General features: G+C 45.9%; 2 protein-coding genes across 2 annotated transcripts in view; one reads left to right on the top strand and one right to left on the bottom strand.

Moving 5' to 3' along the window:
• Positions 1–1787: 1787 nt before the first annotated feature.
• Positions 1788–4391, bottom strand: NDUFC1 (NADH:ubiquinone oxidoreductase subunit C1). Its single transcript, XM_050896413.1, has 4 exons — positions 4325–4391; positions 3397–3500; positions 2473–2555; positions 1788–1930 (listed from the first exon to the last, which is right to left on the bottom strand). Coding segments are annotated over exons 1-4 (255 nt in total). The 3' UTR covers positions 1788–1929.
• Positions 4392–5248: 857 nt separating this feature from the next.
• NAA15 (N-alpha-acetyltransferase 15, NatA auxiliary subunit) overlaps positions 5249–13182 on the top strand; it is a 41417-nt gene continuing 33483 nt past the window's right edge. The window contains exon 1 of the mRNA XM_050895606.1: positions 5249–5408. Within this exon, the coding sequence (XP_050751563.1) occupies positions 5355–5408 (54 nt within the window). The 5' untranslated portion in view covers positions 5249–5354. The remainder of the gene's footprint in view (positions 5409–13182) is intronic.

The following is a 13182-nucleotide window of genomic DNA, read 5'->3' as shown; positions in this document are numbered from 1 at the left end:
GCTCGGTCGGGGAGCAGAGCCTGCGCTGACAAGGGGGGGGAAGATCCTTCGCGGAACGCAGGGGTCAGAGGACCATGCCCTGAGCGCTGCCATACCAGGTACCGCCGCTGAAACACCAGCTGGGAAATGAAGTACAGCCCCTAGCGCGCAACACGCAAACAGCAAATGGACTGCGATAGCAGGAATTTCTGAAAACTCAACAGACCCAGAATACGAGGAAAGATACCAGGGATTGCATTTACCAACAAGGAGAGGGGGAAAGATGGTGAAGAACATAATTCTATTTTAGTAAAACAGTAAGTTCTCTAAGAGCGTTCCTCTGCCAACAATTCCTGGAAAAAGATCTGGAGAAATCAACTAAATTCACAGCGACGGGCACTCAGGTTAAGCACCGGGACAAAGGAGTTCAGTGTTGGTAGTGAAATGCTTGAGGAAGTAAATCACCGCTGCGGGATCACATTAGCTGTTAAAAGTCATGGGCGTCTCAGGGTCAGAGCTGCGCAGCTGTCCTTCTCCTCCCCACATCGTTAGACAGTTGGCCCCCGTTACTTGTCCCTTCTCTATACATAGCTTTGATATTCCCTCGATGATTATTTAATGCCATATTCTGCCGATTGTCATTATCCCATTTGTCTGTCCCTTGTCCTTGACTGACCTTGATGCATGAAGAGAAGGTGAGGGCGGGCGTCAGTGTCCAGAAGGCAGCGCTCACACTCGAGACGGACATCGGCTGTGCAGTCTCACCACCGAGGCTGGGGGCACCTTTCAGGCAGCGAGCAATTCCAAAAACACAGAGAGGGGAAGGCCAGCCTCTCCTCCATGACACACGCACAAGACCTGGGTAAGGCACCGCACACACACACCCCCCTCTACCGCCCTGGACAAACCCCACAGAACTGGCACTGTCACCTCAGCTGCCAACTACCGCGCTTCCAAGGAGTAGATCCTTAGGGAACAGCAAGGTATGGCTCTGTCTATGACAAGCCATACAGGCTTTCCAAGACAGAAAAGAAGCTGTGCCCAAGAGAACCTATGTAGCAGCCATTGAGGAAGGGACAGACGAAGGAGCTGCAGGTCAGTTAAACAAGTCTCCAAGATTCAAGACCAAGCTTTCGTCCCCGCTTTCTAAAAATACAGAATACATCTGAACTTTGCATGCAGTAGCAAAAGCAAAGCAAACTTGCTGGCAAGGAAAAATAATAAAGACCCACACAGAATTTAGAGTTTGGCCGCCTCTGATTTTTGTTGTCTCTGACAAAGCTTCATTTCTGCTCCAGGGGAAGAACAAAAACAAAACAACAAAAAAAATCAAATCAATCCAGACCACAAAGGACTGAAGAACAACAGCACTCAAGGAACTAGATCAAGCTCGCAAACAGATGTGTAACTTCAATTATGGCATCCCTACATCACTAGGTCAAGCTTTGAAAGTCTACCTGGTCAAGACTAAGTTGAAAGCTACTTCTTTGATGTGTGAAGTAGCAAATGCACATTTCGGCATTTGTACAGATTAGTTTTATCAGGTTTCCCATAAATCCCATTCTTATATTTGCTTATCACTTATTTTATAAATTTAGCAATGAAAATGGTGGCAGGGCGAGAGTACACTTAACTTCTGCAATATCTGCTGAATTTTCTCTGAAGTGATGTCTAGTTTTGTAATATAGCTTCCACAACAACACAGTTTTGAAAATAACATTGATAAACTATGAAACAGAAATGCCGCGTAAAACAATTTCAACACCAGCAGAATGAAATATAAATGGCAAGAAAAGTCTTCATAAGTTTCTTCCAGACTTTATAATTTATTTCATAATTCTGCACATGAAATGTATGAACATATAAGTATTTAGATACTTTGTACTTCTGCTGTGCTCATTTATATGTAGGACAACTGGTCATCATGTTACTTACTGAGCGTACCGTCAACCTAAGAAAGAGAAAAAAAAAAATCTTAGCAACAAGAAAAATAAATACAATGAATATGGTTAGAAACATCTCACAACATACTGTATTTTTAGCTGAAGAGGAATATTTATAGGAAAAATAACCACAGCACTACAAGTTTTTCCCACTATAGGTCTGTTAAAATAAAAAAAAGGCAAAGATAAGCTATTTTTAGTGACCTTGATCTCCTTGTCACTAAAGCATTTGTAAGGTATTCACTTTGCGACCTAAATTTATTATAGACACTGTAAGAGATGTGTTATTTGCCAAAAGTTTGCATGTCCAAGACAGAAAGCTGGCAGTGAATACACACACAAATGAATATATGAAAATATAGATCAGTCACCCTATCACTTCAAAACTGGGAATGAGTTAGAAGAATAGCAAAAGCCAAGATGTAAAGTATTAAGGAAAATAATACGGGAAGAAGAAAAGTCAGTCCAATATCTTGATTGCTAACAGAAGTCAAAGATCTGCAGAATTTTTGTTCAGCTAAGTCAAAAGCATCTGTATGTACATACTTACTATGAACATTCTGTACACTTATGTTGTCTCTCTTCTTTTCTTCTTTCATATTCCTTTACATCTTCATTATGCTGCTTGAAAAGCTACAAAATAGCAGTATATGATAAAAGGCTATATAATGCACAGCTGGAACCAGAGAACAAAAAGATTTCTACAGAATATAAAATTTCTATTATCGGAATGCAAACCAATACATAACTGGGACAATTCTGAGTAAATTATCCGTACATTATCAATTGTCCAGCGAGGCATTTTTTCCACACCTCTCAAACACCTTCTGCTGGCCAATTGAGGGGGAGGAGGTTCCTACTGTCAATCAATCCACCACCACCCCAAAAACGGGGAAAACCCCAAAGGGAATCCACCCCACCCTGAAAAGTGTTGTCATCATGGGAGTGCTGCTTATCCTGCACATTTCTTTGTGAGAGCTACTACACCCTGCTTGCTTTATCAACATTGAGCCTGTGAGTTCCCTGAAACAGGGAACATCTTACATCTGCATTTTGCTCAGGAAAAGGGGGTCTTAATCAATTGACTACAGCTGAAAAATGAGGAGAATGCATTAGTAGCCTGATAAACACAACACTACCTAGGCACATCCCTAGGTCTTTTTTTTTTTTTTTTTAGGATCCATTGGGGAAAATAATGTTAAAGCCTTAACCCAACAGGCTTGAAGAATTAATTCTTCTGTTGTGGCTGTTTTAAGTTTGCAACAGAGAGAAGGTTAATAAGTTATTAAATTTTATAAAGAAAAGCGCAACATAGATTTGGGAAAACATAACTAATCAACATATCATGCTTCAATCGTGACACCTGCTATGACCATCCGTTACCCCAATCAACTAAGTAGGTTGTAGTCATTGCCTTCAGATCACTATGGTTCGGGAATAGTTAAGTTCAACAAAACCAAATGAAAACACTTACAAGAGCCCACAAGACAGCACTAGTGCCAAAAGCCAAGCCAACTCCAAACCAGTTTGGTTGGTCATAATTACGTCTTTTTGCAACAAACGCAGAACGAGTAAAAGCTAAAAAGGCAGAAGATTAGAAACATGTTAACATCTTTCAGGTTTAGACTACCAAGTCAATTACTGACACTCATACAATCAGGGGAAAAAAAAAAACCCAAACAAACCACAACAACAAAAAACCCAAACAAATCCAATTATCATGTATAAATGGTCCCCATAACATTGTTATAGCTCACCCATTTGTAGATACACTGCAGCATGCACCCCCTGATCCGAGGGAGAGGAGGGAAGGGATGGGGCGCTGCCAACAGCTCAAAGCAGTGCCTTTTTCCCCTTCCCTCTGGCCACAAAAACCATACGCTACCGCGTCCTTTGCTTGCGCCGCCTCTCACTGTCCCCTGCAGAAAGCTCCTGTACCCAGGGCTTTCCCCACCTGCCCACAGCCCGCCCCACCGAGGGCACCCCCGGCACAGCCTTCCTGAGGGGGGCCGGCACCACAGCTGCGGGGAGGAACGGCGGGTCCTCCCCCGGCCTGGAAGCAGCACCAACTTAATATAAAAAAAAATAAAATTATATATATATGACCAATTGGTTTGTATTTAAAAAAAATACAAAGAGGAAAACTGCCACTGCAGCTTGCTTTAATTCCAGCCATGAAGCGAGGAGCGCTCCAGCTAACGGGGACGACGCCGGCCAGCACCCCCGCAAGCAGCCGAGCTCCCAGGGCGCTCGGGTCAGCGGACAGGCCCCGGGGCACCGCCGTAGCCCGCTAACGCACAACGCTCTCGGGGCAGAGGACAACAGACTCCCACCCGCCTAAACCATAACGGGCTCCCCGCCACGGCGAGCCAGGCCCCCCCTCTGCCCCCGCCGCCGCTCACCGAGGCTCGGCGCTCCCGCCACCAGCCTCAACCGCCTCGCCACCCTCAGCGCCGCCGCCGCCGCCATCTTGTCGCCTCGGCCCGGCTCCGCCCATGGGGGAGGGGCCGCCCCGCCCCGCCCCTCGCCCCGTACCCGCGCGTCCCGCCCCGCCTCTCCCCCGGGCGCCGCGAGCGGACGCGCTCCCCCGCACGAGGCCTGGCGGGCCGGGCGCCTCCTGCGCACCCCCAGCTCCCCACCCCGCCCTTCAGTGCGTTTGCTGACGGTACAAAGCGGCGCCGCCCGCCCCGCCGGCAGCGAGGGCGGGCTGCCTGCCTGCCCCCTCCGCGGGCGGAACCGGCTCTGCGAGGCCCGGCTGGCGCTGCGGGCGTGGGCAGAGCGGCGCTCTGCCGCCCGCCCCTTCTTCCTTAAGCCCGCGCGCGTGGAGTAAGGCGCTGCGCCCCTCAGGGCCGATCGGTGGCCGCGCTGCGCGGGCGACAGCCTGAAGTGCAAGCACCTGGCTACGGGCAAGGGCGCTCAGGGTCTCCTCCGCGGAGCAGCGCCGCGCCGCCCCGGGGCCGGGGCCCGGCCCTGGCTCAGCGGGCGGGCGGGCCGAGGCGCCCCTCCCGAACCCGGCCCGGCACACCTGGCGGGGGCGGGGGCGGTGCCGGCGCGGGGTCGCGGCGCATGCGCGCTGGCCGCCGTGACCCGGCTGGGGAAGCCCTCCGCGGTGGCCATTTTGGTGGCGCCTCTCTCCGGCCTGCTCAGTTACCACGTGAGCCGCCGCCCGGGGCTCGGCGCCGCGCGGGGCAGCCCGGCGCGCAGACGGCGGCCGGGAGGGGCCGGGCCCGCGGCCGGCGAGAGCGCGGCTGTTTGACGGAGGGCGGGCGGGGGTGGGGAGGCGGCGGCGGTGGTGGTGGTAGCAGCAGCAGCAGCAGTAGCCAGACTCCGGCGGGGAGGCTCCCGGCAGCGGCGACTGAGCAGCGGGGACGGGACGCAAGCCCGCCCGCCCACCCCCCTCCCCGGAGCCCTTCGGCGGGAGCGGCGGGGAGGATGCCGTCGGTGAGCCTGCCGCCCAAGGAGAACGCGCTCTTCAAGCGCATCCTGGTGAGTGGCGGGGCGGGAGGCCCGGGCTCGGCCGCGGAGGGCCGCGGCGGGGGGGGGAGGAGGCGGTGGCGGCGGCCCCTGCCCCGGCTCGTTCCCCGGGCTGGCGGGGAGCGGAGCCCCGGCGCCGCCCCGCGGACCCGGCGCCACCGCCCCGGCCTTTGCGGCGCCCGGCCGCCGGCTCCTTCCTGCCGGGGCAGGCCGGGCCGAGGGGCGCCTGTCACCCGCGCCTTGTCCCGCCCGGGCGCGGCTCCCGCGGGGCCGGCGGAGCGCCGGGGGCAGCCGTGTCTCCTCGCTCGCCCACCCGAGCCGGTGCCCGGTGCCGGACAGAGCCGCGGGGCCGTGGCCGGGCCCGAGGGGCTGCCCCGTGCCCCAGCTCTGGCCGCGGCGAGGCACTCCAGCGGCTCCGTGAAAAGACCCCCGTGGCCGCTTCATTCATCAGCTTGCTGTCTGCAGGCGCTCTGCTGAACCGTCCTCCCTGGCTTTTCTTTTTTCTTGTTTTTTACAACTCAGATTTTCGCTGTAGACGGTAACCAGATTTGTTGGTCGGTGGGGAAGATGGCTTTCAAAGGAGGAAGTGGAGAAGGATGAAGGTTTTGAAGTCTTTCCGAAGTTTAACTTGCAGCTAACTCTGGTTAAAGTTTGACAGTCGATTTTTCTGGGTGGCAACCGGCATATGGATGAAAGAAACTGCAGTGGAATTTAGGCAATAAACCTGGTTTTTAGAATGAGATTAAGATAGCATACAGTCCGAATACCACCAATATGTGCACAATTCAGTTACATCTTAAGGAACTTGTGTCAGCTTTGATGCGGTGTTGCAGGAACCTTGTGTTTCTCAGGACTTGGGGTGAATTGAAAATGATGGAATTACGTTAGTGAGCAATTTCAGTGCATTTATTTGGAAGATTCTCTTATCTGGGTCAAGCACTATATTGTTTTCTCTCAAAAAAAGTCAGTTTTGTCTAAAAAATTTATGTCTTCTTTCAAAGAGGCTTAGACTACTATTTTGGATCCTTCCGGAGATCAGAAGTAAGATGAGTACTGTAGTCCTCTTGGAGTAACAGCACTGTTACGGGTCTGTAAACTTCTGCCACTTAAGTGGGGGGGATGTGCGTGATCTTCTGTCACTTCTTTTTTCAAAATATTTTGTGAAAATGAAATAAATTTGTAGAACTAGAAATCCATACGTACAGGCATCTCATCATGAGACATGCAGCTTCAGCGAGGGTTAAAAAGTAGATACAATGAACTGAAAAGCTTATTTCTACTTTGAAAGATTCAGTCCTGCTTGGGGGTTGGTATGGCCCTGTACTAAGTGTGTAGTTTTTGATGTGTTATGAGCTGGGAAAGTAGTAGCCTCGTTGCTCGCTCACTCATCTTCCTTTGCATTGAGAATGGCATGTGTGGTTACAAGACAAACTGAGTCAAGGAGCCTGTCTGTATTTAAAACTGACCGTTTTGGTTTTTTGGGTTTTTTTCTGGGCTTGGTGCATGGATGTCTGAGTATTTGTGTGGAGGGCAGGAACAAGGGAAGAATAAGAGTTTCTTTGGAGAAAATGCTGGCTCAGCGCATGCGAGTTGGATAAAGCTTTGCAGTTTGGTTCAGGTCAGAAAAGAGAAAGGTGTGCCCCAGTCCAAGCAGATTTCTGTAGACTGAAGCAATTTTAATTTTGTCCTTTTTTTAACTGAAAGTCTTTAATAGAAATACAAGGGTTTCAGGTACTGGGTAGGCTAAAAGTTATCCTGGCATTTTGATGTTTTCCTGTATCTTGCAGGGATGAGCCTGTCACTTGTGGTCTAGTATTAAGACTGCCCTGTGATTAGGTGCCTTTGTGATGCATGGTGAATAGAAGAGGCTTGAAGCTGGTTTTCGTCACACTGAAAATTTGGCTAATGAACTACTTGCCTGCCTTGTTACAGATAATGACTCTACTTTGTGAAGTTTTGATTACGTGTTTGACTTGAATTAGTGAGGCGTCTTTTAGGAAGTCCCATTTATCAATGCAAGTCTAAAGAAACATTACTTCCCTACTCCTGTGCCTTCACTCCACCTCTCTCTTCCTGCAGCCTCTCCTCGGTCTACGCCTTCTTTTCAGGAGACTGTAACCTTTCATTATGCCGTATCCTCTGCCGCCTCTTCCTTTGGCCCACGGGTGGCTGAACAGCAGCAAGAGGAGCTCAAGTCTGCCTGGGCATCTGGCTCCCTGATGGGACCTCTGAGCCCCCGGCCAGCTAACAAGGTGGTCTGATTGTCTGGCCATGGGTTGGCACATGCTGTCTCCTGGCCCAGGCAGACCACAGAGTTGTTCTGTTGAGCATGCCTGGATGAGATTTTTTTCAGCAGATGCTTTGGGAACCAGCCCAAGCGGTATTGAAAGGATGCATTACCCTTCAAATAGATAATTACTGGTACACAGGCTGTTTACAGAAGTATAAAATCATTCACATTCTGATTTTCATGGAGGTAGTAAACACAGGAGTTAAGTAGGTAACAGACTTGTATTTTTGTAAGTGAAGCATAAAATGAAAAAAAGCAAACTGATTTTGTGTGTGTTTTAAGTTCCTGAGGCCTCATTTCTTTGCCATTTTTAAGAAGTATGCCTGTAACACAAATGTTAAATGTTAAGGTCTACACCAAGCTGCCCAGCTTTCCATAGTGAAAGGTGATCATTAGCTTTCAGAGTTTGGGTTTTTTTTGTTTTGTAGTAAACATATGATCAGTAAATTTCTTTTGCATGTGGATTTGCTTGCAAGCCAGCATTTCCACTTAACTGACAAATTCTGAGTTCAGAAGCGTGTGCACTTTGCCTTTGCGTGTTGCAACACACTTAACTAGACTAACCTCTTCTAGTCACTTTACAGGTATGTGGAGGTTCTAATAGAAACATTTTTCCGTTTGAAAGGCATTTTACAGTTTAGTATTCCTGTAGTACAAAGGGAAAGGGATCTGCATGATTAGTTTGAATAAAAAAACACCCACAGGGTTATCGATCACTGTTCTGCTTAAACTTGCACTTCCATTAAAAAGAAAGTTTCTAGCTTATATTGTTCTTATGGTTTTAACTGTTTGCTGTTAAGCGTGCAGGTAGATATTCCTGTTCTTCTGCTCAAAGGTTCTGTGGAATTTAGAAGAAAGGTGTATTTCTACATTTTTCCCTTTTTGTTTTTGATCCATTTGAACATTTAAAATTAATTGAGTCCATATCGTTCTTTTGGACACACACAATCTGTAGGCAGTCCAGAGATTACTCGAGAAGAATTTAGGTGGAGGCAGAGGAAAGGGTAGAACAGCAAACACAGGAGTCAAAGGAATGGAGAAGTTGACTTTTTGGTACCCAGAAGGCTGGATGCACTATGAAGTCATGGAAAAAGCAGTTCATTCCATTTCCCCCCTCCCCACTCTTACTAGCAAGTATAAAACTAGTAGTTGTAAGAAGTAGGATTGACTGATTTTTTTTTTTTTATTTTTTTTTTTTCCCCTCTTTATTAGATATAACTGATGAATGTTCCTGACATTTTGCCAAATTATTCAGCCACTGTGTCTGGTCCAGTACGATTCATCAAATATTTTCAGTTTTATTTCAGAAATCCCAAAGACAATATTCAATTATCTTTTGATTGGATGTAGAAGTTAAATATATTTGAGAATGTGTTGAAGAAATATTAAATACAAAGCTATTAGAGGTGCCATATGTTATGTGGAAGAGTTTTTCAGTTCCTTTAAGCAGCAGAGGATAGAGTTCTTGGAGTCGTGATGTTCTAGCAGAGTAAGATGGTGCAAATACTTTTTACCATAGCTAGTGGGCTTAGCCTCTAGTTGAATACGGTTTGAACAGCGAGAAAAAAGTCCAAGTGTTTAAGAAGTGAAACATCGTTGTATTTTATGATGCAAACAAACAATTCAAGTGAGGAACGAAGTGTGTTCAGACCTTGTTTAAATAGTTTTACTGATTTATAACTCTAGTACATACTGTAGAAGTAGCATACTGAAGAAGCAAGATGCCATGCTGGTCTGGGCTTGTGTATATTGCATTGTATGCAGATCAGAGTTTCTCAGTTTGTTCAGGACTGGTGATTATCTGTGGTCTTCATGACGTCTGGAGAGCCATACATCTTTCATCTTTGTATTAACGGATACATACTGCCTTATGTGCTAGGCAGGCTTGATTAGGCATGGCCAGAACCTGTGTCCTCCAGTGGGGCATTACAATAACCAAGGTGTCTGCTGCGAGAGAGGGGAGTTTGAATTTCACCTTTAGTTGATCATTTCTACAGTAACGCTGCTGTGCTTGAGGGTATTTATCTTTGAGCTGGTCTTCTTCCTTTCCATGCTGGCTTTGACAAGTGTTCTACTAAAAGATATAGGAACTTCCTAATGATAAAAAAGCCTATTGAACAGTGTCTCTTCAGTGTCTCTGCTGTAAATATGCCAAGTCCCTCCTGCTGGGCCATCTTCCTGTTTCTTCATTCCAGAATCCGCTCCCTGTCCCTCCACTTTCGAACTAGACAGACCTGTGCTTCTCCTTCACTAATACTTTCAGCAGCACTAGTCCTTTAAAAATAATGTTCTGTCTCATAGAAGTTCAGGTGCTGACTTTAAGGTTGCTGAGGTGGCAGACTTGGAAATCTCTTAAGTGATCTTGATTCAAGATTAAAGACTGATTTCCACAATTTCACTTTTATCAGTAACCAAATAAATTAGCACGTTTTGTATGCAATCATTGTTACATTTGCATGACTGTACAGCAATCAAGCATGCTCACCACTGGAGTTTCACCACATACTATCTCATCTGAAAAATGGAATTGCTAACAAGGCTTTTCCAGTATCTTGGCTGTTGAGATGTCAATCACTTCTTTTTTCTTTGCCAAAAGGAGTACCCCACTTGGCTTTGCCAAAAGTAGTAGGAAAACTTATGTCTTGGTTGAAACATTGGAGTGGAAGTAAAGAACAGACCTGCTCCTTTAAGCAGGGTCACTGTTCTTGTTTTTCAGAAGTATTTCTCAAACTTGCTAAAGAAGTTAATTGCTGTTTGAGACTCTAGGATACCATTAAGGAATCACTTGAGCAATACTGCTGTTACTAAAGCCTGTTCACCAAATTAGACCATTTGTTGTCGTTGGGGCTGTCAGAAATTGTAGAAACAGGATTCCCTGCTGTAAATTTCTGAGGAGCAGTGTAATTTTATTCCTTACCTGTTTCAGTTACGAAAATAAAAGACTTTATTAATAGAAACGCATCCTAATTTCTTCACGGCTATAAGATCATAGCCAGTCTTATGTTGTTACGGCTATAGATACTCTTAGCTGAATCTAGAGTGGGTTTTGTAATGATCTGAAACTAATCTTATTTGGGGCAATGGACTTAATCCAGCTTATATGGTGCTAGTCTTTATTTTGGTTAGAATTTGATCAAGTTGTGTTTATTTCTGTTTTTCAAAGGTTTTCTTAATGAGTTTTTGCTGATTGCACTTCCTGGGCATCTCAAGTTTAAATCTATTGTCCACAGCAGCACTGTGTCAATGCAACAAGAGCGGTGATAAGGAGTTACATCTTTTATGATTTTGCTGATAGGGGATTTAGAGAAAATGAACAATTATTCATTGCTGTTCATAAAACTGAGGTCAATGAGACTTGTTACAAGGATTTCTGTTTGCTTCTATGATACCACGCAGTCAAGTTAGCAAACCTTGTAATGTTGAAGAACAACCTTTCTTATCTTACTAGCCGCATTTAACTATTTTGCAATGGCTCAGTGCTACAAGACAATATCTCACATACCTCAGAGCTAAGGGTCAAGAGTACTTGGGACATAATACATGGGTAGAAAATGTCAGTAACCTCACCGTGTGTCTTGGTCTATGTTGCGAGATACAGCTGAGTTGAAATGTCCATGTAAGCCCAGAACAACCTATTGTGTGGGCTCCTTTAGCCCTTTTCATGCCATATCTTGGAATTTGAATTGATTTACTTACCAGATGATCATTAAAAACCAAATATATCCTATGCATACTGGATCTTTTGTGAGGTACAGTCAGTTTCATGCTAAATTCAGAGGTAAAGCCTGAACATAGGGGTTCCAGGGTAATGGACAGAAGTCAGCTGATCTTAGTTGACACGGCTAAATTCATGGTAATTCTCCCCAAGAAGGAGAGATTAAAGTAAGCAAGTAGTGACCAACAGAACTGAGGTTGAAAATGGGTTTTTCAGCAAGAGTCTTGCTTCAGTGAGTGAGGATTTCTAGTTTTACTTCTAGAAGAGCTGTAACTGTTTGTTTGTCAGCAGCTGTTTCCAGCCGGATTCTGTCAAATACAGGAATGAGGCCAGTTCAAAAGCATAGACACAGCATAGATTTTTTTTTTTCCTGCCTCAGTGTTAAATGAAAAGGTACACATATTTCTTATCTTCTTCCCAACTAATTTCAGTTTGAACTTGTTCTGTTCCTCCAGTTGTATCCTACCAAGCAAGGCTAGTTATGAAGGTATTGGTCACTTCCAAAAAGTAAGGCAAGCTGTGCAGGAGGGGAATTTCATAGTCCCTTCAGTTAGGCAGTTGCTGAAGCTGTTTCTTATACAGAACAGTTCCATTCATTAACACTGCAGAGCAATGTAAGAGGATGATTGGTTTCAATTTGACAGCAAAAAATTATGCAAGTTTGCCCCAGAGTTTTTCAGCATTAATGTATCTGTAAGGTTTGTGTGGTTTTTTTCAGTGCTTGGGTTTATACATCTTGTATTTGTCATGAAACTGAATCAGTGTGGTGGAAGGTTTTGCCTAGAGCTGTTGAGCTGTTTGATATGGTTAGTGCTCAAAAGACCCACTAATTCATGGTGAGTAGTTGCTCCTAATGCTTCCAGCTTTCAGAATCTTCTTTACTACATTTAGCTTGAATTAGTGCACCTTAGTGACTTGACCTGATCTAGTCCAGCTGTAGAGAGAGTAGCTGTGCTGGAAAACAGCCTTGAGCTGTGCAGTGCCTGGACTTACTATCTTTTAAGTTGCTGCATCTGAACTGTAGTGGAAGAAATAGATAGCGTCTGAGTGGCAGACATGCATATCATGCATTGTAAGTGCACACCTTAGCTAATGTTAAGGCCAAATATGCTAACACTTTCTGCTGCCAAAGGTCTTACGGCATTGTAGTTGCCAACATTGCTATGTAATGCCACAAGTGTATGTGTTCTTGGCTGCTACTGGGAGAAACTGCGGAGTCCCCTAAGGAGCGCATTGCTGTAGTTGAAAGGATTAGTCCACCTTGGTTCTGCTCAAGCCTCACAAACCCTGAGGGAAGAGGATAGCAGAGTGTTGAATCCCTGAATTGTTCTGGCAGAGCAGCCCATTCTCCGTCGTACTTTTTCTTGGGGACTTTCAGATGCAAGTAAAAAATTTACCTGTGCCCATGGGTAGATCAGTTGTCCTATCTGGTAACTCTTGTATATGATGGGGAATAGTCTGCAATATATTGCCTCTTATGATGACACAGGCAATGTCACTTGCTGAGGAAGAAAGGCTGGGTACAGTGGACTAGTGATGAGAAGTTAAGTTTGCATCTCCACTGTCTCTGGGGGCTGAATCCAATTTTGGTACTCATTCAGTGAAGAAAATAATATTCTTTGGCTAGTCCATCATAGCATTGAGTAAATTAGGATGCTTGCTTTAACAGAGTTACCATCAGTAAGTGATTTCCTGTGGGCTTTTTGGTTTTGATTTTTTGTCTTTTTTAAGTACTCGAGTTTGCATTCGTTTTAATTCAATTAATTTGCAGATATGGGAGT

Source organism: Gymnogyps californianus, chromosome 4 (assembly GCF_018139145.2).
Source record: "Gymnogyps californianus isolate 813 chromosome 4, ASM1813914v2, whole genome shotgun sequence".
In the NCBI taxonomy this organism is placed as follows: Eukaryota; Metazoa; Chordata; class Aves; order Accipitriformes; family Cathartidae; genus Gymnogyps; species Gymnogyps californianus.
Note: the sequence above shows the minus strand (reverse complement) of the source record. Positions and strands in the feature narration are given on the sequence as shown.

What these genes read in the sequence shown, in the direction of transcription:
- NDUFC1 (XM_050896413.1), bottom strand. Translation starts at nt 4,391, where the DNA reads ATGGCGGCGGCGGCGGCGCTGAGGGTGGCGAGGCGGTTGAGGCTGGTG. An exon ending in GGCGGGAGCGCCGAGCCTCG is followed by an intron (nt 3,501 to 4,324) that starts GTGAGCGGCGGC and finishes CTGCCTTTTTAG; the next exon opens with CTTTTACTCGTTCTGCGTTT. An exon ending in GTGCTGTCTTGTGGGCTCTT is followed by an intron (nt 2,556 to 3,396) that starts GTAAGTGTTTTC and finishes GCTATTTTGTAG; the next exon opens with CTTTTCAAGCAGCATAATGA.